The sequence below is a fragment of the Lepidochelys kempii genome, chromosome 25 (assembly GCF_965140285.1).
Source record: "Lepidochelys kempii isolate rLepKem1 chromosome 25, rLepKem1.hap1, whole genome shotgun sequence".
NCBI lineage: Eukaryota > Metazoa > Chordata > Testudines > Cheloniidae > Lepidochelys > Lepidochelys kempii.
Window position 1 is genome coordinate 19,437,499 of NC_136404.1, and position 27,994 is coordinate 19,465,492.

The 27,994-nt window shown below is 42.8% G+C and overlaps 2 protein-coding genes across 12 annotated transcripts; one reads left to right on the top strand and one right to left on the bottom strand.

Moving 5' to 3' along the window:
• Window positions 1-382: 382 nt before the first annotated feature.
• CHERP (calcium homeostasis endoplasmic reticulum protein) lies at window positions 383-17,473 on the top strand. 6 transcript variants are annotated; one of them, XR_012156232.2, is made up of 19 exons: window positions 383-526; window positions 763-936; window positions 1,940-2,121; window positions 2,838-2,975; window positions 3,754-3,905; window positions 4,301-4,412; window positions 4,580-4,669; window positions 5,315-5,549; window positions 5,751-5,929; window positions 6,479-6,878; window positions 8,239-8,477; window positions 9,277-9,410; window positions 9,683-9,769; window positions 10,079-10,228; window positions 10,855-10,971; window positions 11,485-11,579; window positions 14,244-14,429; window positions 16,368-16,892; window positions 17,219-17,473. XR_012156232.2 is itself a non-coding variant. In XM_073324566.2 (18 exons), the coding sequence occupies exons 1-18, from the start codon at window positions 502-504 to the stop codon at window positions 16,403-16,405; spliced, it is 2,733 nt and encodes a 910-aa protein (XP_073180667.1). In that variant the 5' UTR covers window positions 383-501; the 3' UTR covers window positions 16,406-17,473. The 6 variants fall into 6 exon arrangements, 5 of the variants coding, with proteins under 5 accessions (XP_073180667.1, XP_073180670.1, XP_073180668.1 ...); XM_073324566.2 differs by having other exon boundaries at window positions 16,368-17,473; XM_073324569.2 differs by having other exon boundaries at window positions 16,782-17,473.
• On the bottom strand, window positions 14,988-27,984 carry C25H19orf44 (chromosome 25 C19orf44 homolog). 6 transcript variants are annotated; one of them, XM_073324577.2, is made up of 9 exons: window positions 27,651-27,984; window positions 26,503-26,548; window positions 25,448-26,124; window positions 24,789-25,149; window positions 22,710-22,786; window positions 21,804-22,299; window positions 20,454-20,549; window positions 20,170-20,336; window positions 14,988-18,187 (listed from the first exon to the last, which is right to left on the bottom strand). In XM_073324577.2, the coding sequence occupies exons 1-9, from the start codon at window positions 27,702-27,704 to the stop codon at window positions 18,110-18,112; spliced, it is 2,052 nt and encodes a 683-aa protein (XP_073180678.1). In that variant the 5' UTR covers window positions 27,705-27,984; the 3' UTR covers window positions 14,988-18,109. The 6 variants fall into 6 exon arrangements, with proteins under 6 accessions (XP_073180678.1, XP_073180675.1, XP_073180673.1 ...); XM_073324574.1 differs by lacking the exon at window positions 27,651-27,984 and adding an exon at window positions 27,180-27,594 and having other exon boundaries at window positions 25,448-26,119; window positions 26,464-26,548; XM_073324572.1 differs by lacking the exon at window positions 26,503-26,548 and having other exon boundaries at window positions 25,448-26,119; window positions 27,651-27,983.
• Window positions 27,985-27,994: the final 10 nt, after the last annotated feature.

Below are 27,994 nucleotides of genomic sequence, written 5' to 3' on the forward strand. Positions count from 1 at the left end.
GGGCTCTCAGGAACCCCCGGCCCCCAGGACAAAGCGTCCCAGCGCCCCGGGGCAGGGAGCAGCGCTCCGGGGCAGGGAGCAGCGCTCCGGCGGTAAATTCACACGCGGCGCCCGCCAGGACCGGGGCGCGCCACACGCGGGGCCTGAAGGAGACGGGGCGGGGGGAGAAGCGGCGTTCGTGGATCGGGCGGGGCGGGCAAAGAGAGGCCGCCCCGACCCAGCGCTGCCGCCTCCCTCGCCTCAGCCGCGGGCGCTCGCGGAGCAAGGGACTCACGCGCCGGATCATGAGGCGGCGCCAAGCGGCCCCCGAGGTAGGCAGGCGCAGCAACGGCGAGTGACCCGCCCCCCGCTTGTTTCTATGGTGACGGACCCGTAAAGCGCGGCTGCGTCAGTGCCGTAAAGGCTCTATTGCGGCACTTCCGGCTGGCTGGGCCTAGGGCAGGCCGGGCCTAGCCTGGCTTTGGGTCTGGAGAAGGCGCGATACCTCGTCCTCCCGCAACGATGGAGATGCCGCTGCCGCCCGATGGTGAGACCGGCCAGGGGGCTGGACTTGTCGCCACGGCCCGGGGGCACTGGGGGTTCCTTCGCCGGGGGGCGGGGCAGGGTTTGGGCCTCGCCAAGGGGGTGGTCGGGGCGTGCGGGGCTTAGCTCGGGGAGGGTGTGCGGCCTCGCGGGGGGTGGGGGTAGCGGAGGCCCGGGGAATTGGGGTGGGGGCCGCGTGGCCTCGGGGAGGGCGATGACGTTTCCCTCTCCCCGCCCCAGACCAGGAGCTGCGGAATGTCATTGACAAGTTGGCGCAGTTTGTGGCGCGGAATGGGCCCGAGTTCGAGAAGATGACGATGGAGAAGCAGAAGGAGAACCCCAAGTTCTCGTTCCTTTTTGGGGGCGAGTTTTATGGCTACTACAAGTACAAACTGGCGCTGGAGCAGCAGCAGTGTGAGTGTTGGTGTCGCCAAAGCCCTTGGCGGACAAAAACAGATGTAAATTAACCATCCGCTTGTTAAAGACTTCACAGCTAGTCTGTGACAGAGCTGGGACTAGACCCCAGCAGCCCCGATTTTCAGCCCCCTGATTTAACCACTCCCCTTGTATAGCTGGGAATAGAATCTAGGAGTCCTGACTCCCACCCTCCACACTTCCAGTGAAGAATAGTGTATTTTAAGCTGCTTCTGAAAGGAAGCTTTTGATTTTGGGGGGATGTGAATTTTATATTTTATAAAAAAGGAGGACTTGTGGCACCTTAGAGACTAACCAATTTATTTGAGCATGAGCTTTCGTGAGCTTCATTGGATGCAGTGAGCTGTAGCTCACGAAAGCTCATGCTCAAATAAATTGGTTAGTCTCTAAGGTGCCACAAGTACTCCTTTTCTTTTTGCGAATACAGACTAACACGGCTGCTACTCTGAAACCTTTATATTTTTTATAGCTCAGCCCAGACTCTCTCGTCTAATGTTTTGTCCTGACGCAGACAAATCTTAGCTTGAAGGTTTTTTTTCTAATCTTTTTTGTGGTTCGTGCTCAAGCAGTCGACTTAGTCCTGTGCATGCAATCACTCATACTCTTTATACTGTAATTGTAGAAAAATTAAGCCAGTCATTATGGAAAAGCTGATCTGGCATACTTTAATGGTATTATTAAAATGTGAATGAGAATTAAGCATTTACAATAGATCCAACTTGGGTTGTCCAGAGTCCCATTGTTAAATAAATACATGTTAAAAATCATGTTGAACTATAACATGCTGGAGCTTCAGATTTTGGCTAAGTATCCAGGAGTGTGCATCAGTTTGATTGATGTTTGTTTTATATTATAAAATTATGTAAGAAAGAGGTTGAGTTTGGTTTCTGGAGCTAACAGGGTGCATAGGTTGTTTAGGATATTGGTGTAAACAAACGGACCACTACTTATGACTCTTACCATGAACATTTTTTTCTGGTAGTGCTGTGCAAACAGACTCAAGACACAGAGGCCACTGCACAGATCCAGCCATTGTCACAGCCCTCTCTTCCGCCAGCTGCAGCTATCCCAGCTCCACAAGGAGCTCCCTCTGTGGAGGAACTTATCCAACAGAGTCAATGGAATCTCCAGCAGCAGGAGCAGCATCTCCTTGCTATGCGACAGGTAGGCTCAAGATCAAGTACTAGCTTTACATACACTGGACTGCCAGTGACAGCAGTCCACTGTGTGCGCACAAAGATTTGGAGTGAAGGGAATCTTGAGCATCTTGCTTCTAGCTAGTGGTAATTTAGGGTAGCATGGGAGGAGACATGAGCCGGCATCACTTTGCATATGGTGTCTCCTGCAGAACAGAAATGATAACCTGTTTAGAGCAGAGACACCCAACCTTTGTTCAACCAAGGACCACATTTATAACTTACGAAGAAAGTGAAGGCTACACTCATCTTGCATAAAATTGAAAGGTTGCAGCTGTGACTTGCAGAGGCTTTCAGCATGCAGCAATCCATTTTTTATCTGAATGGTGGTTTCTTGGATCAGGGTGAAACATTGCATGCAGGAAACAGTGGTTTTCATGGGCCACAGCTCAGTATTAAAGATGTGTTGTATTACATTGTAGAATTCTCTGGGTGTGGACCTGGATTATGTGCTGAGGTCCTTGCTTGGTTTCTGCTAGATACTGACAGATTCAGGATTTGTCATAGGGAAGCAGGTGGACAAGGGGTTAGTGACAGCCAGCTGAAACGTAGCTGTACCTGTGTCAATAGGAGTAGAGAATCTTGGTCTCCGTAGAGGGCTTCCTATGACTAGGAGCACCTCCGATTTATTTGCTGAGTTTTGTATCAAAAGGATATTGCCAATACTAAAACAGTCTTTTTTAGGAACAAGTTACATCAGCGGTAGCCCTTGCAGTTGAACAACAAATGCAGAAAGTCTTGGAGGAAACCCAGCTAGACATGAATGAATTTGATAACTTGCTGCAGCCAATAATTGACACATGTACAAAAGATGCAATCTCAGTAAGTAAATGTCTAAGCTCACCCATATGTTCTGTTCCTGCCTTTGCCGGTAATATACTTGTGTGTGTAACGTGCAGTTTTAGGAGGGTGTGATTGCATGTAAATAGATCAGACTGGTGGTGTTCCAGCTGTGAATGTCATCCTCTCTGTTAATACGAGTGATTCCATATGTTTCCTGTTCTGCTTATGAACAACTCATCAGAGTTTGTTGACTGCTGTTCAGTAAGGAAGGCAGTTTACAGTCAGGAGCGAGTGGGACTCTGCTTAGGGTGTTGGGGCAAGAGATGCGGGCTGAACTACCCTACATAGGGAGACTAGATCAGTTCCCAATTCACAGTACCATTGGGGAAGCTCATTTATAACTCTGATGGTTTGGAAGTCTGATAAAGATATCCACAGGGGGAAGCGAGAAGCCCAGAGCAACAAATCATTTGGTCTGAGGCAGTGAGCAAAAGCAAAATGGGATGGACAAAGCCCCAAAAGATGGATGAGAGGAATTAAGTCTGCTGGACAAAATTCAGTGACCAACATCTTCTTAACCCAAACAGCTGTTAAATGTCATTACTAGTTTGAACATGGTTTGTGACCTCTAACTGCATTGTATACAGTTTTAGTTAACTGCTTCTTTGTTTAGTTGTATAGTATACTCAATAACAGCTGTTACATGGGAATTCCCTTCCTTGTAGTTTCTTGCAGACTAGTGATCTATTGCTTTATGAAATCCATGCAATGTGAACAAGTCAGATTAATTTAAAATATTTTAAATTGGTTTTCAAAGGCTGGCAAAAACTGGATGTTTAGTAATGCAAAGTCTCCTCAACACTGTGAGCTGATGGCTGGACATCTGCGAAATCGCATAACCGCAGAAGGGGCACACTTTGAGCTTCGGTTACATCTAATCTATCTAATCAATGATGTGTTGCATCACTGGTAAGGATTAAAATGCATTCTTCAACTTGTTGTTCTCATGAGTTTAATAGATAGTCATGGGTCTCTCTGCTAGAAAATTTGTACTTTGCCTGATTTGGCACAGTTTTTTTTTATCTACATAGTCCCATCATGTTTAGTGACTGTAGAATGATGTCTATAATTGGTGCAAGCAGAGTGGTGGTAGAGTAAGAACTGAATTAACTTGGTCATTGTTGTACATTGTTTCCAGCTGATGCTGTGTGGTTAAAAATGTAAAGTATCCTATTCCTTATATACAAATGAGTTACTAACCATATACGTCTGTATTTGGATGAGACACTTGTGGGTGGGTATTGCTGCTCATTTAACAATATAGTAAAAGGCTGATACTTTTTTTCCCTCCCTCCCTTTTATAGCCAGCGGAAGCAAGCACGAGATCTTCTGGCCGCTTTACAGAAGGTGGTTGTCCCTATATATTGTACTAGCTTTTTAGCTGTGGAAGAGGATAAGCAACAGAAAATTGCCAGAGTAAGTAGTTGTTTTAGGTTAGCTTGAGCCTTATGTTTCTGTTTTCAATGCTGGAGAAGTCCTTGTGACTAGTTTATAAAGATGTAGCTTACTGTACCCTAATGTTGTTCTGTCACTGCTGTCATGTGCTTAACGGTATTTTTTTTTTTTTTCCTGGGTTTGTACAGCTCCTTCAGCTGTGGGAGAAAAATGGCTACTTTGATGAATCAATTATTCAGCAGTTACAGAGCCCGGCTCTTGGACTTGGCCAGTACCAGGTTAGCCATGAGAGAAAGTTGGCCCCTCATTATAATTGCATAATAGATTGCGGACATATTTTTAAGTGCTGAATGCAGTAACTCCTCTTTTGTGAGATGTAAATAGTAGCTGTCTCTTTGTTATGAACTTCTATTCTGCCGCAGTACAAAAATAATGTAATACATTGTTCTAAAGTTAAATACGGTGGGGCCATTTAAAATATAGCATATAATTATACTGTTCTGATTAGGCCTAGTTTCTTCATCCCTTCACCCTATCAGCTTCCTCATCTCTGGCCCTGATTCTGCTCTCTTGGCATGTTTGTTGTCTTTGCTTACTTCATTCTCTTCTTTCTTTGGCTGCTGTTAAAGTTTTTTATAGTACCATATGCGTCTGTGGTTAACCCTTTGTTAAGTCACCCAAAATGAATGCTGCTAACTGCCAGCTTTTAAATAAGGTAAAGGGAAATACAGGAGGGATTTTCCATATAGCATCTAGTAAATCGTAATGAGGGTTTGTGATCTGAATAGTTTCAATCTCTGAATCCCTCTAGGAAGAGGTGGATACATTACTGGGGGAGCCTGTATGAGCAGGGATGGTGTCTATTATGGCTGCACGGTAACTTCTTGAAAATGCTGATCTTAATTTGTGTCTCATCCCATCAGGCAACTTTGATCACAGAATATGCATCAGTAGTGCAGCCTGTGCAGGTGGCCTTCCAGCAGCAGATACAAACCTTGAAAACACAACATGAAGAGTTTGTCAATAGTTTAACACAGCAGCCACAGCCGCAGCAACAAATACAAATACCACCACTGGAGAGTGAGGTAAAATCGACACCCCCGCCTCCGGCTCCAACACCTGCTGCAGCACCGCCTGCTGCTCCAGTCAGTCAAGCAGGTATGATTGCATTCTCCGGACTTGTGTGTTACAAGCTAACGGCTGTCAGCTTTCCTGAAAGTTTACCACTTGTCTTGGTAATAGGCTGCTATTTAGACTGACTTGCCCATCACGTATAAGTTGTTTGGGCAGATACTGTCTATTTTTGTTTTTACAGTGCAACAAAGGGTGGCTTTTACAAGAGTCTCCAATTTATTTCAGATGATGGCAAATCTCAGCTTCCTCTAGCTGCTTCTGCAGAGTATGATGCAACAGGGGCTGGGGTGCAAGATCCTGCAGCTGCTGGACCGCGTGGCCCTGGGCCTCATGATCAGATTCCTCCAAATAAACCACCCTGGTTTGACCAGCCTCATCCTGTTGCACCTTGGGGTCAACAACAGGTACCAAACTTGTAAATGTAGCTATGGTAAACACTGGGGTGTCCAATAATTGTCATATTGTGAAAATCATCACACAATTAGGAGCTTGGTGAAAAGCTGGAAATGTTAATCCAGATTTTAAAATATCTGGAGTTTTCATAGTCAAAAGAAAGCTAAGTAGCAAATCATTAATCATATTTCACAGTTGTCCTTCTACTGCTTTTCCTTTATGAGCATGCAGGTGCTCCCTCTGGGGTTCAAAGCTCTTTGGGCCATTACTCTTATGTTGTGTTAAGAACAGGAATCCTGGTGGTAGATATGCTGATCAGTGACAAATCTTTTCTTACAGTTAATGACAGGATTGAGAAGAACACTTTAGCTTTTCCTTCAAAATTCTCCTTTTCAGTTTGTCCTAACTTTTAGTTGCAAAGCAGACTCTGTACACAGATGTTTGTTCCCCCTCTTCTGTGCACATGTAGTACTTACACTCTAGTTAATAATTTAGAAATACTGTTTTTATTACATTCTTTATATTTATAGCCTTATGACCAACCTTCTTACCCTCACCAGCAGGGACCTCCACACTGTCCTCCATGGAATAACAACCATGAAGGAATGTGGAATGAACAGAGAGACTCAGGATGGAATAATCAGCGGGAGACCCCTTGGAATAACCAGCCAGATCCTTCTTGGAACAACCAATTTGAAGCACCATGGAACAACCAACACGAGCAGCCCCCATGGGGAGGGGGCCAAAGGGAACCTCCATTTCGAATGCAGCGGCCACCCCACTTCAGAGGCCCGTTCCCTCCCCATCAGCAACATCCCCAGTTCAATCAGCCCCCACATCCACATAATTTCAACCGCTTCCCACCTCGCTTCATGCAGGATGACTTTCCACCTCGCCATCCCTTTGAAAGGCCGCCTTATCCTCATCGTTTTGACTACCCCCAAGGGGACTTTCCTCAAGGTAAAGTGGGTACTGAGGATGCTGACGATTGCTGTTTTAAAATTAATTAGTTCCTTGTGATGAGAGCTTGACATCAAAGGAATGAGAGAGCCCTTCCTGGAAAGCTCTCACCCCTCAAGGGCTCGCATCCCTCGCCACCTGCTGCTATACACCTTAGTTTTAGAGTTGTAGATTTCAAAAGCCTGAAGAGTCTACTGTGATCATCTAGTCTGACCACCTACATAACTCAGGACTGCCGTGAATTAACTCTTGCTTCAGGTCAAATTGCTGTGGTTGAACTAGAGCATATCTTTTAGAAAAAATGTTCATTGTTGATTTAAAAACTTCCAGTGATTGAGAATCCACCACAATGCTAAAATTTCTTTGAAATGTATTGGATGGAGCCAACATCATGTGTGAGTAGGGAGAGTAGCCCGAGCAATAGGAGAGAATAGAGAGCTAAATCCAGACAAGTTGCTCCATCTTCTGAATTCTAGCAGGGAATTGGAGAGAGACTTGCTTATTAAATGTAAACAGGGTGGGAGAGAGCCTGGAAATGGTAGAGACATGTTTTTTACTTCAAATAGTATTTGTTTTTTACAAATAGTATTCTGCTTCTAATGAAAGTGAGAGACTACCAGCACTGGCTAGAGTTGGGTTAGTCATAGTGCAGGCTTTCCCTCCAGCATCTGTCTGCTCATTCTTGCCCTGCAGCACCCTCGGCTGTTCCAGGCTGGATCTCCCATGCAGCACTGTCAGCGTATTTCACAATGGCCCAGTTGTGTGCTGTATCAATCCTGGTACACACAGCCAGTATTTTTTGTCCATTGTGGGTCATGCTGAGATCATTCATTGCCTTATTTTAACAGGAACATTTTCTCTCCTTCCTTTTGGAATGCCCTGTTAACAAAGCACTTGCATGTCATGTCCTCCTGTGAAACCACTCCCATCTGTTTGTCTGTGCACGTTGATAAAACTTACAAGTGTATTGCTTTCGAGATGGACTGCAATTGTATTTTGAGCCTTTAGAAGTATAACACATTAGTGCCTCCTTTGTTGAATGCAAGGTAACCTGGTTTTGAGAACAGAAACTTTCATTCTAGCACTTTCCAAACTCAAGGTACTACAAAGCGACAGGGCCTTAGTTTTTGAAATTTTGCTATTGAAAATATGGGTGGCTGGTATACTAGGGAGGGAGAGAGACAGTAGGTCCTTCATGAGTGAGCACAGACCTGTATCCAGTGTCTTCTCTTCCCTGTAGTAGTTATTGAGCTCTCCTTGTAGTAGGATTTTTTTTCTCTTAGAATAAATGTATGTGGTGAGGGGCATCTCAATTAGTTGTCCTCCTTCCTGTCTTCCCCTCTTGTCCTTCTCTGTGCAGAAATTGGACCACCTCATCATCATCCTGGGCATAGATTGCCTCATCCTGGAATTGGTGAGCATCCTCCTTGGGGTGGGCCACAGCACCCCGATTTTGGGCCTCCTCCACATGGATTTAATGGGCAGCCTCCTCACATGCGGAGGCAAGGCCCCCCTCACGTAAACCATGATGATCCCAGCCTGGTGCCAAATGTTCCCTACTTTGATCTTCCTGCTGGACTTATGGCTCCACTTGTGAAAGTAAGTTGCTGAAATGGAAGCTGGGCAGAAGGGTTAAAAGATCAAACTCCCATGATCAATTTTAGGGACAGTTTAAAATTAACGCGCTATTTATTACTTCAAAGTAGTGTGCTTTGTGCATCAATCAGGATTGACACAGGGGACATTTCAGAAAAGCAGCTAGCTAGACTATGAAGAAGACACTTCTCAAAATGTTAAGTCCCATCGATTTTAAAGTTTACCATAATTTTAAAATCAGTTGCACATAGTGATTTATAGGAGTGTGGAATCAGTTCCAGTTGCTGGCCAGCCATGTTTGGTAGCTGGTCTTAAACTCTTTTCTGTGAAGACTTTTGTAATTCTTATCTAATACAAGTGAAGAAAACACCAGAAAATAGACTGTAGGGAACATACTGGCTGCTGTGGAATGGGTTAAATTGGTATAATTTATATAGTATTCTAGATTAATTAATAGGTCTCTTCTGTGTCTAAATTCTGTTATTCCTAGAGCATATCACTGTTTCCCAAGTCTCATGCCAGAAGCTTGGATATCATGGGGCTGTATAGACTACAACTATGTTTTATACACCAAGGAATCCCAGCTAACGTGCTGCCAACTTTAATGCTGCAAATGTCACTAGGTTTTTGTTTTATACTAGACCCAGTGCTTGTTTATGGTACCGGCCAAAGCCTTATTTTTAGACCATTTTAAACTCAGTAATGAAGTGCAAGATGTCTAAGCAGTTAAACTTTCTAGGCATATTTATCTCTCTAGGTAGTCACCCCATGACTTGAAAGCCATCTGTTTTGTTTCTGACAGCTTGAAGATCATGAATATAAACCTTTGGATCCTAAAGATATACGTCTTCCACCCCCAATGCCCCCAAGTGAGAGGTTGCTGGCTGCAGTTGAAGCATTTTATAGTCCACCATCTCATGACAGGCCTAGAAACAGGTAAGAATATGTATAGCCAACAATATGGTAAGGAAAATGCCCTGCCCTGAGAAGCTCTCAGGGCCTTTAACTTGGTTCTGCTAATGCTGAAATAAGTACTCTAAGTTACCTTTTGAACTTCATCCACTCCAGTGTGCTGTCTGGTCTCCTACAGAGCGCATGTGAGACCACTTTCCCCAGGCTCCCTATTTTCTAAAAATCCTGAACTCGTCTATTTGACAAAAGTGAGCTTTTCCCATATATTGATTCTGTGTGTGGTTGATATCTTGCAGTGAAGGCTGGGAGCAGAATGGGCTGTACGAGTTCTTCAGAGCTAAAATGAGAGCTAGACGGAGGAAAGGTCAGGAGAAGAGAAATAGGTAAGAGTTCCCTTAAGTGCCTTTTGCCATTCATTTAGACTGTGCTACTGCTGCCTTAATTAGACATATAGTCAAAATCTTTTTGACAATGTGCTGGGGCAATAATTATGTCTAAACTTTCTGGAGCTTGATTTATTTAACGTATAGAAAACCACATACTTGCCACCCTGGCAGGCTTTGGCTTCACTGGGTTGTCAACAAAATTTCAGGATGTTTAAATTTTAGTTTAATTGAAAGTACATGTTTGCTTTTTATGCAGCTTACAGGAATCTTACTCTGGTTTCTTGGTATTTTGTTATCCCTATGCAGTGGGCCATCTCGATCTCGCAGTAGGTCTAAAAGCAGAGGTCGTTCCTCCTCACGATCCAATTCAAGATCTTCAAAGTCATCTGGCTCCTATTCAAGGTCCCGATCACGATCCTGCTCCCGATCACGATCCTATTCACGATCACAGTCCAGGTAGGGTGAAGCAAGAGCTCATTAGGAATTATGGCTAGCTAAATCTCCTAAAATGCTGGATGTGTGCCATTATGATCCTTCACAACAGACCTTTGGAGGTAGGGCAGTAAATATTCCCAATATTACTGATGAGGAAAATGATAGAGAGGTGAAATGAGTTGTCCAAGGCAATGCAATGAGTTAGTGACAGAGCTGTTAGTTGAACTCAGAAGTTCCTGACTCCTGACCCTGTTATTTTAGACTGTGCTCACTTTGCATATTCAAAAATCTCTCAAAGGTTGAGAATGCAGGGTTTTTCTCCAGAAAATGGAAGATTCTGAAACTTAGCTCTAGGTTTTTTGCTTTCTTCAGGAAATCTTAATTAGTTTAAGGCACCAAAGGTCACAAGGTTTTGTTCAGGGAGATGAATATATAGAATGCACCACACTGGAAGCTGTGTACATGAAATGGTATATCCGCATTTCTGTCCATAAATTCTCCAGATCTTAGATACCTTTTTAAAAATACTATTTCATTAATGTCACAGGTGAATTACAAAAGCTAGGGAACCAGTGAAAAAGCTATATATTGCTATAATCCTGTGCATTAGAGAAAGGTAACTGACTTCACACACTCTTACTTTCCAGAAGCAGGAGCAGGTCCCACTCTTCTCGTAGTCGGTCACGGTCAAGATCGAGATCAAGATCTAAATCTTACTCCCCGGGAAGGCGGCACCGGTCCCGATCTCGCAGTCCCACTCCTCCGTAAGGCTTTCCATTGGATTGAGTTTGATGTACTCTCTGAGCGGGATGAGGTTGGGCTAGGACTTTTATGATAGTTTCTGTATATTAAACACTTAACGAATTGGGTAGAAAAAGGCAGTATTCTTAGCTGATCAAACCATAACTTGAACAAACTGCGCGGTCATGTCATATATACATGGAGAGAGGATAAAATGACTTTGTAGTTCCTGGTGATAACTAAAACTTGTGTTTTAAAACACTGCATAAAAAACCCTTAATTACATAACATACTCTTGAGAAAACCATGGTATCTGATATCCTTGATATCTGCCGCTGTGGTGGGGAGTTGCATAGAATGTGCTGCAACAGGACTCCTTGTGTCTTGCCTTTCCAAAGGTTTATATCTGGCCAGTTATGTTGATTATAGAAGTTTAAACAATACATATGCATAAAAAATAAGTTATATGCAATATGTTTTAACACAGTGAAATGTTAAAATTCTAATGATAAATTATAACTTGTATTTTCTCTTAGCTCTGCTGCTGGTTTAGGCTCTAACTCTGGGCCTCCTATACCTGATTCAAGACTTGGAGAAGAAAATAAAGGGCATCAAATGTTAGTGAAAATGGGTAAGATTTATTGTCTTTGATTGAAATAACCATCCTGGGTCCTCCCCCAAATAGAACCTTTCACAAAGCAGGGAGGGAAAAAAAAGCAGCCTTCTGACTTTAGGACACAGTGTTTTACACCTTACTCCGGAAGGTCCTTGCTCTCCAGGGTTTCATGTACTGTATGGGTGAGAGGCTATAATGTAATTTTTATGGTGCCCCTTGGCTTGGACTCTTCTGCCTAAAGATAATTTAAGTCACGCTCTTAAAGAGTGTAGACTTCAGAAATAAAGCCATGCTGCATTCATAAATATGTGGGCCAAACTTGTTCTGATCCCCCTGTTAAAGTTGTGCACGCATTCTGCTGATTAGGATCAACTATATTGGATAACTTTTCTCTAGATGACAAGCTTAATTGTCACATTGGAAAGGCAGCTACTACGTTCAGCCCACAGATAAATGTGAGATAACAGGAAACTATCATTGAACACCAAGACACGGGTCTAATAGATGTGTGTTCTGAGCAGACTGCTGTGTGGCTACTAGATGTGTGTTCTGAGCAGACTGCTGTGTGGTGGAGAGACCTGGACCAGTGACAGCAGGCGTCGGAGAAGGCTAAACTTTCCACAGCCACTGTCTTTTGCCATATTCTAAATATCAAGTGGGAATCCAAAGTTCCTGACACTAAAGTACTTGAGAAAGCAAAACTGCCAAGTCTAATCGCTAGTCTCAAACACCGACCTCTCCATTGGCTTAGTCACCTGCAGCGTATGAACAATGGATGCTCCAAGGCCACTAGGCTGACCTAGGCTCAAGTTCAAGGTCATTTGCAAGAGGGACTTGAAAACTTTCAACATCAACACTGCAAGCTGGGAAGCTGCTAGCAACAGGTCACACTTGGAGGGCTGTGCTGCATCAGGAAGTTGGAGGCTGAAGAGAAGTAGCTAAGAGAGAGGAAAGCAAAGAGCGAAGAGGAAAGACCAGCAGATCTGAAATGCTAGTAGTGTGCTGTCTTCATCTTCTGGCCCTTTGTCTTACGCCTGCATTGTTCATGGAAAGACTTCAAGGATTAGACATTTTAGCCACTCATAATGCTGCAGCATGACATACACTAACTGAACTACTTTGGTGTTTACACCATTCTTTTGAGAGGGATGGTTGCCATATATATCTGTATAAAGCACCGAGGACTAAATGCATTTCATATAGAATCATGTAGGGCCTCGAGGTCATCTAGTCCATCACCATGCTGAGGTAGGAGCAAGTATATCTAGACCAACCCTGACAGGTGTTTTGTTTAACCTATTCTTAAAAACCTTCAATTGTGGGGATTTCACAACTTCCCTTCGTAACCTATTCCAGCACTTAACTATCCTTATAGTTCAGAAGTTTTTCCTAATATCTAACTTAAATCTCTCTTGCTGCAAATTACTTCTTGTCCTATCTTCAGTGGTCACGGAGAACAATTGATCACTGTCCTCTTTATAACAGCTCTTAATGTATTTCAGATGAAGACTGTTTAATGTGTAGGTGAATTGTGTGACTGTAGGCCTATTGCACCCAAGGAGCTCTGAAAATAACTGGTACCCCCTGCAATCGTGAGTGCCTGAGAGAAGGGATTGAGAGGTCGTAACTTCCCTGCCTTTGCTAATAGTAAATGAAACCAGCCATGCATTTCATTGTCCACCTTATTTTTGGCCTTGGTTGCAAAAGGCTGAGACTGGGGTAGGTTGTTTTGGAGCTTCTGTTGTAAACTGTTTCATTTTACAGCCTTATCAGAAACAGTATTAACACTGTTTTATTGCAGCTCTTTAAGTACTTATATGGCCCCTATTGTCATAATTGATAGAGCCACTCATACTAACAAATTTATCCTGACTCACTCCTTGTAAGGTAGAGAAGTACTACTAATAATCCCCATTTTACAGATGGGGAAGTGAGGCACAGAGAGAGTAAGTGACATTCTGAAGGTTGCAGAGGAAGCCTGGCAGAGCACAAGCTTGAATCTAGAACTCCTGAATCCTAGGCTAATGCTCTAACTGTTGGGACTAACCTTCCTTCTAACATATTAGAATGCCAAATCTTGCAGTCCTGCTCTTGACTGCTTCATGTGTAATAATTTTTTAGTTGGAAATACAGACCTCTCCTTCTAATGATTATCTACTTTCCTCCTCCCCAAACTGTCCTGCAGCAGGCAGTTGTTCATCAGTCACTCATATAGGTTCTAAACTGGTTTTATGCACACCTTCATAACAGGGCCAGCTTAAGGTAATACAGGGCCATAGTTACCTTGTTATACACCCCCACCTGCCAGTCCCACTACCATGTTGAGTGGTAGTTGAAGGGGCCCTCATTCCCTTCCAGAGAAGCAGGGGGTATGCCATGGGCGTGGCAGCAAGGGGACTCCCCACACTAGGTACTTACTCCAGTAGACAAAATATATCTGATGGTTGAGTGGGAAGGTGGAGCCCACTGCACTCCTCCTCGCGCACACAGTGGTGTCAGTGCCTCCCATTCTCCACAAAGCCGCAGGTCTTGAGATGAACGGGACAGTTCACCCTTCTCGGAGCTATTGTTTCAGGCTGTGTCAAGCTTCTTGTACACGATTTCTTCACTTTTGTTTCCTGTACAATTCACACTCTACTGAATTCAATAACAAGATGCTCTCCCATGTCCTTTTTATAGGATGGAGTGGATCTGGAGGACTGGGAGCCAAGGAACAAGGAATCCAAGACCCAATTAAAGGAGGGGATATCAGAGATAAATGGGATCAGTATAAAGGAGTAGGAGTTGCACTAGATGACCCATATGAAAACTACCGCAGAAATAAAAGTTACTCGTTTATTGCACGCATGAAGGCCAGAGATGACTGTAAGTGAATGTTGGACAATCTAAAAAGGTCCTGTGAACCCACTGTAGTTAATATAATAGCTACTTTAGCCCACTTGGCAAGGGTTTCCCTAGACTATAAAATCCAGTGGAGGTTGCATAGGGAATCAAAAGATTAAGAACACAAATCAGTTTTATAATTATTTTATTATTATTCATTTTTACATTTCTGGGTAAGTAAATGCTGCTCCCTGAATAACCCCAACACTTTTTCCTTGGTAAGAGCTGTTGTCACACTACATTACTCCTGGGGACATTCTGCACCAAAAAATTAAAAAATTATGCACACAATATTTTAGAATTCTGCAAAGTTTTTTTCAAAATAACACTATATAATCACACCAATTTCAATTATTCTGGTAATTTATTTCAAAATATGTGTCAGCAAGTATGTCTGTAACAATACAGGTTTCAGAGTAACAGCCATGTTAGTCTGTATTCACAAAAAGAAAAGGAGTACTTGTGGCACCTTAGAGACTAACCAATTTATTTGAGCATAAGCTTTCCGAAAGCTTATGCTCAAATAAATTGGTTAGTCTCTAAGGTGCCACAAGTACTCCTTTTCTTTTTGTAACAATACAGAGATGCACAGAAAAGGAGCAGAGTTAAAGAAACCCCTTTGACAACCCAGTTCCTGTTTCTCTGCCCTCTTCCCGCCCGCCCCTGGCCCTGCAGTGCCCAGCCAGGGGGCCAGATACCTGCACCCACTCCCCTCCCGGAGCCCAGCTGCAGGGTCCCCCGGCCCAGATACCTGCACACCCCCCATCCAGAGCCCAGACACTCCCCCCTTCCCCCAGGATCTAAAGGGAGAAACAGCCTGATGCTTGGTCCCAGGCTTGCATGGAGTTTCCTGTGTACCTACCTGCTGCTGTCTCCTTCCCTCAGGGCATGCTGGGAACTGCAGCTGCTAGGAGCCCTCTAGCTCCCTCTCCCTAGTAGTGTCTTCTATGTGTGAGCTAGGCTCTGCCAGGTCCAGTGGCCCCTAGTGGCAGCCAACAGCACTGCAGTCCATTTATGGGGGGAAAGGAAATTCTGTGCACATTAATTTCTGCAAAATTCTGCATTGTGCAGCATTCCCCCAGGAGTACTACATACAGCTGCTATCTCTTTTGGAATACTTGGTTAAAACTGAAAAGACTATTGTAGCAGGAAAGAACTATGCATTTTCTAAATTTAATCTGAGTTGAGCGTTATTTGCAATTTGATGTGCATTTTTAATTAACCTCTTCTTTCATTCCAAGTCAACTCCACTTATTTCCCTCCTCTACAAGCCATGTTTTGGCTGTGGGGTGGTTGCTAGGCAGTTTGTTTTTTTAACCTTCAGGAAACTAGATTTTATCCCTAAACTATCGGGGGAGGATGGCTAATGGCTAGTAGGGCAGGAGGAAAGGATGGGTTTGTGGGTACTGGGAGGCAGGCTGGCATTCCTGCCTGGCTTTGTCTATCCAGCTGTGAGCTGCTCACCCTTACTGTTGAGTTCTGCTCCTTTCCTAAGGACCAGAACCAGAGTGGGTAGGCACAGCACAGACCTGAAGTAGAGGCTTAGGAAAAGATGACACAGGTTAACTTACAATGGTCTTTGCCATTGTGAGTGGCACTCTGTGTGATGGAGAGCCTCATTTTGAGAATGAGGGAGGGACAGGAGTTGTAGGGGTTCTGAGTGACAAGTACCCTTGCTGAGTAAAGATTCACAAATAGCAATGGGGAAAACAGTAAGAGGGAGGTGCTTTGGGCAGGCAAAGTCACTTCTGGCCATAGCTCTATGGCTGTGTAACAGTCTCTACCCCCCCCCCCCCCCAATAAAATGTGGAGGGAGAACCCATTTTGTGAATGGAGCCCTCATCCTAAACTGCATTACTCTTCAGACAGAACTGAGACTAACTGCAGAATGTGTAAGAACTTTTTTCCCTATTGTTTCAGTGAAGCGTGAAACCCAAGACCCTCCACCACCTGAATAAGACTCCCTGAAATCTGAAGAAAGATGTCTTGCATCTTCTGCAAAAGATTAAACTTAATCTTGTATAAATCAGGATTAATGTCTGGAGGAAGTGACTTTAAATCTATGATGGAAAATGGAAGGCTATGACATGTATTCCAACATTTGTTTAGTGCTTTAAAAAGGCCAGTCATTTCTGTTACATGTCTAGCGAGTTTAAAAATACCCATTTATTTTGCAAACTTTTAAAAATTAGTTGCCCCATTTTATACTAGAACTAAACCCCTGCCAAGCTATCCCTGCTCCAGGATTGTGATCCACTCATTCCTGTGGAATACAGCTGTTACTTGTTATGGTTCTATGTCTCTTGTTCCATAATGTATGTTTTTCTCTCAAAGGTTAATTCTATTTGAAGTGGAGGGGTTGCTGCCTTGGGAGCAAGTCAGACTGATGCTGAACAGTGTATCCTAATGTCTAAATGGGGAATGAAGCACCTAATTCCAATACAGGTGACCTATGAGCACTGTATGAGCTTATTAGAACCTACTACACAACTTAAAGCCCCTATGCACCACCTGCTGCAATCACAATTCTATTCAGAATGTAGAGTGTTAACTGTTTTAGCCACTCAAGTGCTCTAAGATGTTCAGTGCTTTGTAATGAAAGGCATTCTTTAAGCTTTTTATATTTTTGTATATACCCTTGAATAAAAAGCTAAAACTAATTCAGTAGAGAAAACTTCATTTTCCCCACCCCACATTTCTAAATATGAAACATTCTTGGAAACCACCCTGCCTACAAAATACCCTTTTTTGTAACTGAATTCTGTTTCCAGAGACCACCAGCTACAGATGCTAGACATCCTTACACTGCACCTCCACTGCAGAGGTCTGCCGGATGGCAGCCTCTTCCAGAGCCATTTTTACAGTAAAAATCTTCAAAACCATCCAGTCCAATATGGTAAATCAACTTGTTTTAGATTTATTGTAGCTGTGAAACTGTAACTGTCTGTGAATCAGCAAAAGACATGTATGTTACCAACTTGTGAATTTTACTGTTTTGCCTTCAAATAAACACTTTTATAAAACTGCCTTTAGCTTGTTTTTCCAAAGTAAGTGGGTTGTCCTTACCTAGATAAAGTATCTTCTTAACTTGTCTGGAATTCATCTTTATTTTTAAGAGTAGGTGTTCTGAAAATTTTTTCTATAACAACTTGAAGACAAAATTATATCCATACACAGTTTGAAATGAAGCAGTGCACTAACTTAATATGATTGATATTCTTTCACTTGCGGACTCCTCACCTGAACAATAATGGAGGTTTGCTTTTTTTTTTAACCATATCACCACTATGTTAAATATGCAGGTCAAGTTCTGATTTATAATGCAACAAACACTACATATAATCCTTTGTTTCTTTGCTTGCTAGGTTTAATGTGCTGTTTCTTACTTAGCACATTTTAAGTCTAACTTACCACTGAAGACATGTAGGTAGTTAAAACTAATATTTGCTGTAGTGATAGGCTACTTTCTTGTTCCTGAAGAGCATGTACATAAGGATAAAGTTTACAGATGGTATGAATTCTTACCACATGCAAAATCAATTCAGTAGCAGTATCTGCTTTTTCTACAACAGTTGAAAATCTTATTTCAGTTTGAGACTTGCAACTGAAAATCCCACTTGTGAAAGTAAATCTGGTTATTCATTATGGTACGCTCAAAGCAGCTACTGCTCTTTCATTTTCTGAACTTCTTCCAATGCTTTGTCAATTGTCAGAGGTGGGGATTTGTGACTCTTGATGTACTGCAAAGTAACAAAAGATTGGTTAATACGCAAATGCTCAATCAATGCTGAAAATAAGATAAGTTTGCCTTACAACACTTGTGCCTTTCTATACCAAGCAACAGGAGCTGTGGTCTCTATCCAAGCTGGTGGAGTGTGGCAGAGGAAGCCTCTTTCTTGTGTGTTTGGTAGGTGCAGTGGGGTGATAAAGAAGTTTGTAAGTATGTTCTTTGGAGTAGGAACTATTTCTCTGTATAGCATCTAGCACATTAAAAAACACACTCAGAACACTATAAAGTGCTTGACTTTGCAACCACAGTTAGGAAGAGCTGAAATCAGGGGTGCCTGTGCAACCTTAATGTAGCCTATTGTGCATATGCATTAAGATCTTAATTACACTTTCTACAGCTTCCCCTTCCCATTCCCTGTGCATTGAGTTAGGCAGAGCTCTGTAGTGAATACAGCTGTTTGAGACCCTGTGCCTCATTTATTGTACAATGTGGAAGGTGTGTAGTGAACAAGGAAGATGACTGCAAAAAAGAAAGGGTAGTCATAGGGTTAAGGCAGTCAAATGATGTCCCATCTTTCAGAGTTCTTGTGTGGTTTTTGGCAGATCTCTTAAACCACCTGTTTTGGTTTAACTGTATTCCTTATCCAGCTTGAGACAGCTGGGATAAAAGTTACAGGAATGCTGAACACATACAGCTACAAGTGATGTCAGTGGGAGATGTGCAGTGACTAGAACGTGAAATAACCAAAACAGGCTCTTGGTATCATAAATTGGGCACCCAAAATTAGTGGACCGTTCACAAGTTTGGTTTCCATTCTCCCTATGTAAAACAGAAATTTCACCTTGCCTCTCAGAGCTGTTTTGAAAAATTAATGTTTTAAAGTATTCAGCTACTAGGGTAGTGAGCACTGCAGAGAGGATCAGAAGGAAGATTTATATTCAGGTGTAGGGTTTGGATGGTGAGTAATAAAAGTCTGGGATCACACATTCAATAATTAAAAAAAACTAGCAAGTTCAGTGAGTACTGTCTATTCTGTGCACTGAATGAAGCAGGAGTCTCATGGAAAAAATGTAATTAAAGAGCATAATGCTTAGGCACAAATGGCCTGAACTGAAGTTACAGCAGCCTTAATTCTGGCATTCCTAACCTGACTGCTTCACTTTGCAATCTTAACAGTCTCTTACCGGAACTTTTAGTTGCAATGTGCATGTATAAGATCACCTGCTTGGGTTCTGGTAAAAGGAGCCAGACACAAATAGTTCTCTGGAGGATCCAGTGGGTCAAGACTGCCTTCCAGTTAAGGATTAGTACCATGCCTTAAATTAGTGGGAGAAAATTGGTTCTTCCAAGATGAATGCTATGGATACTATAGGACTTGACCTATGGTAAAGAGTGGCTTTTGAGTTGCTAGATAACACTTAAGTGTTTAAGCTTTTGGTAAGCAATGTAACTATCTATTCCTACAAACTCAAACTTTTTCTAATTTAGATACAACAGTTAAGTAAACTCTACTTGTTAATCTAATGGGGGAACAAATGGTCCTGGAAACAGTTATTTCTTTGCTACCCTCTTGCAGGGGAAGAGAGAGACTCTCTTCCATAAACATTTATTCTCTTGCCTAGACCCAGTTTATATAACACATGACCTGTCTTCTGCTCCAGACTGGCATTTTCGACATGCTATTAAACTCCACAGCCCACCTGTCCCACAACTGTGTTTTTGTATATCCAGTAGATTAAAAGCCAGGGCTGGTGTTAAGGGGTAACAAGCAGGGCAATTTCCCAGGACCCTATGCCACAAGGGGTCTCATGAAGCTACATTGCTTGGGCTTCAGCTTTCTGCCTTAGGCCCAGAAACTCTAATGCCAGCTCTGGTTTGTTTTGGTTGATCCCGTGAAACCAGCTCACACCTCCCGGGGGCCTCAGATCCCCTCTACCCCCATTGAGAACAGCTGCTCTAGACAACACTCAGTTAGTACTCTGCTGCAGTTACCTCCTTAGCTTCTGCCAGTGTGTGATATTGAAATGTCTCATTCTCCAATGACTCCACAAGTGATGTATGAAGATGGTGGATGGTCTCCACGAAGTGCTGGGTCAGCATCAAGTGCTGTTTTAACAAGTCATTCAAAGCAAACACTGCAGGACTGTATGCTGTCAGGGCTACAAACAGGAGGGAAGAGAACAAGTGCTTTGAGTGTTGTAATGTGTACTGTGAATTCTGAACAAGTAAAGTACAAGGACAACAGAATGAGTATTAGCTTCTTGCTTTTACAATACCTTCCATGGCATCCATGGTGACAACGTGACTGGCAATAGGTACCGGATCAATATAACTGCATCCTAGAGCTGGGCCAAGGATTGCTGTGCCATCCCCTATGTATAGGATAGAATCTTAGCATTAATGTTTCTGATAGAGTATTTCAGAACTAGAAGTATGCAGCATTCCCCTTTTCAGAAGTCTGTGTAGAATTTGTGCATAGCTTTAACCAGAGACTTGTACCAGTCCACATGGAAGCTGAAGACCGCTGCTCATGTTATGCTACTGTCTTATTGGAGATGTCACCCTAGTATTTGCCATGGTGTGGGAAGTCACCATTTTATAGAAAGCTTCTGACCCTAGAAATGGCATAGGGAAGTGCTCAAGCACCTCAGTGCAGAATAGTTGTTTTCAGATGTACCTGCCTAGTTTTTGTTCTACTTCCTCATGCTTCCTGAAGAGCCCTAGCGACCCTCAACCATTTACAGGCAAGTGCCCTCCCCCCCCGAAAGTCTAGTTCACGCAGAACTTCAGTGCTAGGCAGCGAATATTAGGAGAATCAGACCTAGAATCCTTCAGTTCAGGGCCTGAATGGCAAAAGCCGTTGGTGCTTTTTTACTTTTAAAGAAGGGGACAGTCCTGGGTTGAAACAGCTACCTGCAGAAGCAGTACAAGAATCAGCTGCTTGACCTTTGTCACTGAGCGCCTGGCTCTTCACTAGGAAGTACATTCAGTTTAAAGGGTTCTACAGTGGTAGGGTCGCTTGAGCAACATATTTATTTCATACCTTAGTTAAAAAATCCCATTTGAGGACACCATCTGAGTATTATTCCAAACCCCACTGTCTTACGAAGGCCTGTGTAGGTTCCAGTGCCCCTCAAGGAAGTCAGTTCCATCCCTCTGCTGCCCTTTAGCAACAACAGTTGGAGGTGATGAGCTGTACTATCTGGTAATGGGCGTATCTTTTGTACAGATGGCTGAATGAATATTGTGACAGATTAAAAGGGATCTTTCTGATTAATTCAGGATATAGTACCTGAACTAAAAACTACAGCTAGGCAAATTCAAACTGGAAATAAGGCATAAATTTTTAACAGTGAGAGTATGTAACCCTTGGAACAATTTACCACAGGTTGTGGTAGATTCTCCATCACTGGCATCGTTTAAATCAAGATGGGATGTTTTTCTAAGTGATCTGCTCTAGGAATTATTTGGGGGAAATTCTATGCCCTATGTTATACCACAGCTCAGACTATATGATCACAATGGTCCCTGCTGGCCTTGGAATCTATTAATAGAGTTAAGACAACTATTTAGGATTAGCACTTGAATCCTAGAAACCCCAAAACTTTAAATCAATGTGAACTTACTCTTTGACCAGTGATAGGAGAATGGAGAATCGGTTGTCTGCACAGCCATCTCTTTCACAGTCACTCTGCTTACTGTCTCATGCCATTTTTTGTTAGACTGAGGTGATGAGAGTGAGGGAGAAAGGTCTTTTCTGGAATACATAGAGCTGTTAGACTGCCCCACTGTCATTTCAGACAAGGATTTTCTGTCTGTAGTCTCAGATACTGGTAGAGACAGAGATTTTTCAAAGTCTTCAGAATATTCTGAATTAACAGTGCTCTCCTCAGGTCCTGGAAACACTTGTCTAACGCTAAAATAGTCTGTAGAAATTCCACTTAAAACCTCAGAGATTTCAGCTTCAGTCATGATTTCCCCTTCCATATCATTGTTAGAAGCAGCATTAGTACTAGTTAGGACACTCACCACTTTAAGGGGGGTTTGGTCATTATTATTCACAGGAAACACATTTGGTTCTGAGTCCTTGTTTGATTTTTTTTTTATTTGAATGTTTGTCTCCTGTTAAAAAAATTCCAAGAGTGGAGTCTCAGCAATACAAGTTGGAAAGGTTTGTTATATTTCTACAACGTTGTACTACAGTATAGATCACTTATGAAATATTAGCCTTATTGGTTGCTACATACTTTGACCAGACTTATGTTTTCTTAATAGGAAATGAGTAACGTTCCCTTGAAATATTACCAAGAAAGGTAAGTCTAACTAACAGATAATGTGTAATCTACTAAAAGAAATTTAAAACCCAGTGAATATAATCTCAGACAGTGTAAATCTAGTTAATTTGCTTTCTACATAATAGGTCTAGATAGATTATTAGAAGGTAAAATGGAAGCTGTTCCCTTCAAAACATCCATCTTCATTTAACACATGAATACAAATTCTCCTAGATAACGTAAGGATTTACTACTTACCATTTGTTTTAATGCTTCTCTATCACCAGAAACATTTGGATCCAAGTCATCAATGCTCAAAATATTTAATCTGAAGTCTGCAATTGAATGACAAATGGTATCACAGCAGGAAAGTTACCTTACGTATTCCTTTAAAGGAGAAAAGGCCATACATTCAATACTGTTTTCCTGATTTACATATTCACTTATACAGATCAAGAAAGTTTTACGTGGTATTTACTTCAGACCCTCCATGCCCTATCTATTAAGATCTTTTGTACTTTACAGTTTTCTTGAATTGGAGGATTTTTTTTTTAAAAGAGATAATCCAAGCACTGATTAAGTTAAATCAACTGGATTCATAATGCACGCAGATTCTCTTGTTTAATGTTGTCTAGTGATGATATAAGAAAGCTATTTTTAAAAGTTCCATAAGACTGGTCAGAATGGTACTGTGGTCTGATGTTTAGAACGGGACTAGATCTCAGAATTCCTAGGTTCTATTTCTGGCTCTACCTTGTAATTGTTGTTAGAGTATGGACAAGTCACTTAACCTCATTGTGTCTTATTTTCCTCCATTTAACATGGAGATAATACCTTTTTGCTCAATGGGGCGATGAATTTGCAAGACTTAATTTATGTTTGTAAAGTGCCTGCCTGCGTAGCTTGAAATGAAAGGCAATATAAATTTTACTGTATTACCATCAGTAATACATCACTAAAACAAAGTTCAAGGTAAGTCACTGTTAGGACTCCAGTCCATAGTGATTGTGCAGCTTGAACCATAATCCTGATTTCTTAAATTGTCAACAATTATTTGAGCCAAACCAGAGCTAAGCATGAAGCTGCAAATGTAGACATGGACAAACTGTGTTCAGCACTGTAAACTGTGCTTGTCTAGACTTGCATCTTTACCAATTTCTGACAACTGTGCTCAGTAACAGTTTAATTCTGCAGTGCAGACAAGGCCTAAGCTAGATTCCACTGGCTTCCACAGGCGTGTCTGTGAGCTATGATTTATTTTGACATGGTTATAACCAAGCTTTCCTCACTTGTTCATATCATTAAGCTAGAGGTCACGCACTTTATTTCTTCTGTAGACACAGGTCGTTGCACACACCAGGGACTTCTTGAATTCCTCCATTTCCCCCACAAGCTTCCCATGCTTCTCTCATCCCCCTTTGTTTCAAGGACATCCTGCAATCCTCTCCCTCTCATTCCAGGGATGCTGTGTGCTCTTTCTTACCATGCCAGAGGCTCTGTGTGTTCCCTCCTTCCTGTCTCCCATTCTTTCCACATCCAATGCCAGGGTCTCTGTGGGCTCCTTATTTTCCCCCCTCTACCCAGGCCCCCTATTTCACTGTGTGCCCCCCCACATCCCCCTCCCCATACCACTGTCCCCCATTTCCACACCTGCCAGGGTCTCTGTGTGCATCCCCATTCATCCTAGTGCCAGGGTTCCTCATTCCCCCCACCCATGCCAGGGGCTCTGGGTGCAACCCCATTGTTCCTGATCATTCTTATTTCTTTTCTTTCTGTTGGGAGATAAGTCATTCAGGTTGTCAACTTTTAAAAGAGAACTAGAAGATTGGGCAGAGATGAGATGGGGGATATTGTTATGCTGGAAGATATCAATGGCTGCCAACAACTTGTTCTTTGATCTATAGACAATTACAGAGGTGGTTGAAGCTGCTGGGTCTCCTAACCAGACAAAAGGGACAACATGTTCCCCCCATTTTCCAATTTTTACCAAAATCAATAGGATTTCTGCTCATTGGTGCCTAGAACATTCTCTGAAATTCTGAACTAATCAGCTGCAGTATTCAAAAGGTATCATGTTACAAAGAGAGAAATGCCATCAGATTGATTGTAGGACCTTGCTTCCTTCAGCCAATCAAAAATGGGGGGGGAGGGGAAGGTTTACATTACATTAGAACAACATTGCTCAGAGCAAATCTCAATCCCTTTGACAGGATCTAGAGTTCTGTAGGATAAGTTTGTTGAATATGATGAGCTCTAATTTAGTTTGAGTGTCCATGGATTACATCAAGTCTGTTCAGAACATAAGCAGAAATGTAAAATGAACTTAGAAAAACTCACCATTGGAACCGTCACTGGTTGCATTTTCTGTATCTGCTGCTTTTGAAAACAACTCATCCAAAGACTTGATTTCACTCCTTTCAGACAAGGACACCTGACTTTGTTTGATGTGGTTCGTTCTAGGTGAAGTGGTCTCTGCAAAGCTGTCTTTTATTGAAGTTGGCAATTGAAAAGACATACTAGTTGGTCTTTGCAAGTTTCTACTTGGTGGAGAGGGAGTTTGTGGATTAATTCTATCAGAGGTTCTTTTCTGAGAACTTCTGCTAAGTAGTGAAGGAACACTAAATAGATTTGTCAAAGACTGTTTTTTGGGTGGAAAAGATGTTCTTGGTGGACTCTTCATCTTGGACTTCATGAATAACTTGAAAAAGAGATTTGTCATTACTTTACCTATTTTCAACCTTTACTAAAAGGTTTACTAACATCTTTTACTTTCTCCGAAATTAAAAATACACTATATTGATAATGAATAATCTACCATTCAGAATGCTAAATAGAATAAGTAGTATGTCAATTGACCATTAGCTCTCATCTTATAAAAGTAGATTACAAATACTAGAAATTAAGTTGTTACAGTGTTAATTTTCTATAAAGTGATCTATTTAAAGTGTAATTTCATAAAATGTAAATAACAATGTCTAACCCAGTAAAATTGTTACCTTTCTGTCAGGTTTAGAAAAATTGGTGACATCCTTCTGGTTCTCATTTTCACTGGAAAACTCCAAAGAGCTCCCTAGTAATTGTCTCATTTCCTCTTCATCACTATCTAGACCAAGCTGTTTTCTAATTGGCACTTTGTTTTTTGTTGTCTGGCAGCTTCTTTTCCCCTTGAAATGGGATTTACTCAATGTCACATTTTCCTTGACTGTGTCATTTTTCTTCAGATACCTGCTACCTCTTGCACTCTCCTCCAGGCTGGATCTAGCTGATAAGTTCTTTTCATCCGAAATCTTCGGGTCCAATCCAGTATCAGAAAAATCCATCTGCACCTTTCGGGTCATGATCTTGCTTTCTATCTGTGCTAGCTTTCTCAGAACGGCACTTGACCTCACCTTTGAGGCTGTATCCAGAGTTTTTTCTGCAACATGCTTGTTCCCCTCCTGCATGGCACAAGTATTCTGGTTCAGCTGGTTTCTTTGTGCATGCTGCTTTTTCTTTAGGAATCTGCTGTGACTAAACTGAGTTTCCACGAGGCTCTCCCTTTTAAGGTCTTTGTTTTTGTCAGTTTCCACCCTTTCTGTGTTGCCTATAGAAAGGGTACTGTTAGAGTCAGTAGGGGCACTACTATGTTTGGACATGGTGAGTTTTTTAAGGTGAGAATCCATGTGTCCCTGTGGAAGAATTACAAAAGGAGGAGGATGAACAAAAGGTAGGAATAAATGGTAAATTTTCAGAATGGAGAGGGGTAACTAGTGGTGATTCCCAAAGATGAGTCCTAGGACTAATCCTATTCAACTTATTCATAAATGATCTGGAGAATGGGGTAAACAGTGAGGTGGCAAAGTTTGTAGACAATACTAAACTGCTCAAGATAGTTAAGACCAAAGCAGACTGTGAAGAGCTTCAAAAAGATCTCACAAAATTAAGTGATTGGGCAACAAAATAGCAAATGAAATTTAATGTGGATAAATGTAAAGTAATGCACATTGGAAAAAATAACCCCACCTATACATACAATATCATGGGGGCTAATTTAGCTACAGCTAATCAGGAAAGAGACCGTGGATAGTTCTCTGAAGACATCCATGCAGTGTGCCGCTCTGTCAAAAAAGCAAACAGGATGTTAGGATCATTAAAAAAGGGATAGAGAATAAGAGGGAGAATATCTAATAGCCCTTATATAAATTCATGGTATGCCCTCACCCTGCATACTGTGTAGAGATGTGGTTGCCTCATCTCAAAAAAAATATACTGGCATGAGAAAAGGTTCAGAGAAGGGCAACTAAAATAATTAGGGGTTTGGAACGGGTCCCATATGAGGGGAGATTAAAGAGGCTAAGACTTTTCAGCTTGGAAAAGAGGAAGCTAAGGGGGGGATATGATAGAGGTATATAAAATCATGAGTGGTGTGGAGAAAGTGAATAAGGAAAAGTTATTTACTTGTTCCCAAAATATAAGAACTAGGGGCCACCAAATGAAATTAATGGGCAGCTGGTTTAAAACAAATAAAAGGAAGTTCTTCACACCACGCACAGTCAACCTGTGGAACTCCTTGCCTGAGGAGGTTGTGAAGACTAGGACTGTAACAGGGTTTAAAAGAGAACTGGATAAATTCATGGAGGTTAAGTCCATTAATGGCTTTTAGCCAGGATGGGTAAGGAATGGTGTCCCTATCCTCTGTTTGTCAGAGGGTGGAGATGGATGGCAGGAGAGAGATCACTCGATCATTACCTGGCATTGGCCACTGTCGGCAGACAGGACACTGGGCTGGATGGACCTTTGGTCTGATCCAGTGTGGCCGTTCTTACGATCCCTTGTTGATCGGACACTACTGAACCATGGGAGACCTACTGCTGATTTCCCGCATGATCTTAGCAAGACATTTAATCTTCCTCAGCTCCCATTCTCCATGGGATAAAATGGTAAAATGGGGATAGCAATATTTCCTTCCTCTACCCTGTGCCTGTCTTCTCTATTTCAACTATAATCTTTTCAAGGCAGGGACTGGTCTCTTACTACGTGGACCTATGACACTGCCTCGTGCAACGGGTCCGTGCCCTCGTGGGCCTCCAGGCGCTTCCCTAGTACACACAACAGGCACGACCAAGCCTGAAGCGACCGCGACCCAGCCCCTCCCCTGCACCCCGCCCAGCGCCGGGGCCGATGCCCCAGCAAAGCCCGTGACGGGAGCCCGGACCCCACCTGCCGCCCCGCCCAGAGGCTGAGGTCGGGTGAGCGCAGCGCTTCCCTCCGCATCCCGGCGGCTGCCCCGCGGGCCCAGGCTGCTGGAGGCGGCACCGAGTCTCCCGGCTCCCGCGGCCTGCGTCCCTGGCCTAGAGAGGACGGGGTGGGCTCCGCGCCCGCCAGCGGCCCGGCCAGGGCCACAGCTCCGCACTCCAGCCTTGCCCGTATTCCTTCGGCCTCCCGGCAACGCCGGCCCGCGGCGCACCGACCCCTGATTGGCCAGCCCGCCCACGGGCGCCGCTACCGTAGCGACGACCTTTCATCGCCTAACGCGAACCAATCACAAAGCCTTCTCTCCGGGG